This window comes from Brassica oleracea, chromosome C4 (genome assembly GCF_000695525.1).
Source record: "Brassica oleracea var. oleracea cultivar TO1000 chromosome C4, BOL, whole genome shotgun sequence".
Classification (NCBI taxonomy): Eukaryota; Viridiplantae; Streptophyta; class Magnoliopsida; order Brassicales; family Brassicaceae; genus Brassica; species Brassica oleracea.
Genome location: NC_027751.1, coordinates 42304492 through 42307745, shown reverse-complemented (window position 1 = coordinate 42307745; position 3254 = coordinate 42304492). Strand labels below are relative to the sequence as shown.

The 3254-nt window shown below is 31.0% G+C and overlaps 1 protein-coding gene across 1 annotated transcript in view; it reads right to left on the bottom strand.

Annotated features, from left to right (window-relative positions):
* Positions 1 to 2810: 2810 nt before the first annotated feature.
* The window catches only part of LOC106338932, a 3464-nt gene continuing 3020 nt past the window's right edge, over positions 2811 to 3254 (bottom strand). The window contains exon 4 of the mRNA XM_013777794.1: positions 2811 to 2834. Coding sequence (XP_013633248.1) covers positions 2811 to 2834 — 24 coding nt within the window. The remainder of the gene's footprint in view (positions 2835 to 3254) is intronic.

Here is a 3254-nt window from a genome sequence, read left to right as displayed (position 1 = left end):
GCAATATGTTTATTGGAAGATTTACATTAAGTGTAATGGATATTACTTGAAGAGAAAAAGGCAAGAGAGTTATTCCTTGGGAGAAAAAGGAAAGTTGCTTAAGTTGCTTTTGGAAGAACTTGGAGAGCAAGTTCTGGTTATGTATACATGAAGGACGTGCCTCTATGAAGAGAGTTGTCTCTGGAAAAAGAAAAAGTCGAGAGATCATTGTTTTGTGCTTGTGTGATCAAGCCTTTGGTGTCACTGCACTGCGCTAGGTGCTGACGTAGTTGGTGAAGTACTTCCGAGGAGTTGGAAGATTGAAGTCTAGATTCAGGGGGAGTTTAGCTCGGGGTCGGGAAGATTCTGATAAACAAAAGTCTAGGCTCTAGGGTGAGTTTTAGCTTAGGATTGGGGTAATCCTAAAGGATTCTTGTAATAGAAAAGATTGGTGTAAGACTTTCTTGTTCTAGTGAATTCGAAAAGAGAAAAACTTATGCTTGTTTATTTCTGCATTTTACTCTGGCCTCACTGCATTAACAAAGATTATTGTTGTAAAAATGAGAGAGATGAGGTTTTAATCTCTTTTTCATAGTCCATATACTTTTAACCTTATTTAACTTGAGTTGTTATTCCAAAAATGAAGGTTACATGATTATTTTATTAACTATGAGGTGTATGGACCTTCGGTCCAAATAATTCTGGGGGTAAACATAGGGTAATCTACCCCCTCTCAACAGAAATTGAACTAGCGGCACAATCAAACCTATTTCAAATACTAAACCACAGGTCCTATGCATTAGGCCTGGGCATTCGGGGTCCCAATCGGGTTTCGGTTTTGTCCAATCGGGTCTCGGTTTTTCGGATTTATCAAAATCAGCCCCATTCGGATTATATAAAAATTCGGTTCGGGACCGGTTCGGGTTTTATCGGGTTCGGTTCGGGGTTAGTAAATCTTCAAAGAACCGGTACAACCCGGTGTACTTTCGGGTTTTGGGTTCCATCCGGTTCTTCGGTTTTAAAGTACTTGATTTATACCTATTTTGTAACCAAAACATAAGTAAAATCGATTCAGAAATAAGAAAAAAACATCAAACATGATCATTCAAAGTCAAACGAAAGGTATATGTTGTTATTGATAGAAAGAAAACCAATAAATGAAATCATAAAACGAAAAATGAAGTTATCATGAAATGAAAAAAAATATTCAATGAAAATAAGACCAAAATCTAAAAATTTCAAGCCTCAACCGCCACTTTCAACCATCAACCTTCATGTAATATATAATTATTTTAAATGTTTAATAATATCTTAGTGTATTTTGGATACATACTAGAAATTAAGTTCATGTTTGGTACAAATTCTTTTTGGAATTTTGAATCTCTCGGGTTCTATCAGATATCCATTTAAGTTTGGGCTCGGTTCGGATAATATCCATAACCCAAAATACCATAAAACAAGATTCATTCGGTATTTATGTCGGGTTCGGATCGGTTCAGATTCATTTTTCTCGGATCAGGTTCGGTTCGAATTTTTGGGTTCTATGCATGGTTAATTTTTTCATGTTTAATTTTTCATTAATAATGAAATTATTATTCTTTTTTTGGTCAAATCTAAACTTGTCTAATAATAAACTACCAAATAAAATTTTAATACAGAAAGACGATTGATTGAACTTCTAAGTTTCTCTTATAATTTTGAATTATATGTTTTCAAATTTAAAATTTTTAATAATTTTTATAATTTTGGAATTTTTTTCAAAATATTTTTTAAACTCCGGTTTGTTCGCATAACCCAAGATTTGGCTCTCAAATTTTTTTTTTTGAAATTCAAAATTTTTTTGAAACTATTTTTAAAAAATATTTTAAAATTATTAATATTTATAAATGTAATTATTAATATTTATATTCAAAATGATAATTATTTATAAAAATAATTATATATTCTAAAATGTAAAAGTATATAAATGTAATGAATTATAGTTTTGGACATATAATTTGGATTTAAGGTGCAATAGATATTTGGTAAGAATAATTATTTTGTTTTCTAGTTTTTTTTCACATGGATTTTGAAAATCACAAGGTTATATATGATATTTTGAAAGTTGAGTCTTATGAGTAAAAATGAATAGAATTCATCTCCCAATAACACTATATTTTTTTAGAATTAGATAATCAATAATAACTAAACTTTTTGAATAACAAGGGTTTTGAATGGATTTTGAAAATTCTTAAATCAATAACAATGGATTCTACTAAGATTTTTGAAATCCAAGAACCAATAACAATAAAATCTCGAATTTTTCAAAATTTATGAAAATTCACTTACGAATAACCCCCTAGACAAACCCTATCTGTAATTTCATATTTAGTTAAACCAAGCAACTAAGATTATTTTGCGTTTTTTAAGTTACAAGTTTTGAACAAAAATCATTTAAACCAATTTTAGTTTTGAAATATGAATACACTTCACTATTGTTTGAAATAAGATTATTAGAAATTATCTAGAGAACTATAAAAGCAGTATGCTTTAAATTGAATTAAAACGCTAACCACTCATAAGCCAAAAAATGTATTTTTATCTTTTTATCATTAGTCACTCACAAAATAAACAAAAAAATCTAAGGCTATGGTTTGTTCCCAGGGTTAATTCAAGAGTGGTTGATTGGTACCAATTTGGTGTGGCTTGTGGGGATATTGATGTTATGTTATGGTTTTTGTGGTCCTGTGAATTAATCACTCTGCACGTTTTTTTTCTCTTTCGTTATCCGAATGAATTTGTGGTTCCTCGATCTTCTGAACTACCAAAAATTATGTGATGAGATTTCTCATCTACCTTTCTTCCCATCCCTTCACCTACCCAATTGCCCATTAGTTTTCCAGTATTATAAGAAAACGGCCGATTCCACCATGAACTTGACGCCTCCATTGTTTTCATACACAAACTATTGAATCAAGCCAAAACCACCACGAACTAAGTTTAATTTTGAATTTCAGACATGAACTTTTCCAATCTGGTTAATTACTACATAACCGAATCTGATTTCGGTTTATTTAGCTTCGGGTGCTGACATTGCACACACGAGGCTAGAATGGTATTGGTCGGTTTAAAATCAGACCAAATTAATTTTTTTTTTTCAATTTGCCTTGACAAAACGGCGTTGTTTTGTCAATTGAAGTAAAAATAAAATTGGGAAAATTAAAATTAGGGTTCATCGTGATTTTAGAAGAACAGAACAAAGAAGAAGAAAGAGGAAAACAGAGACGTCATGGGAG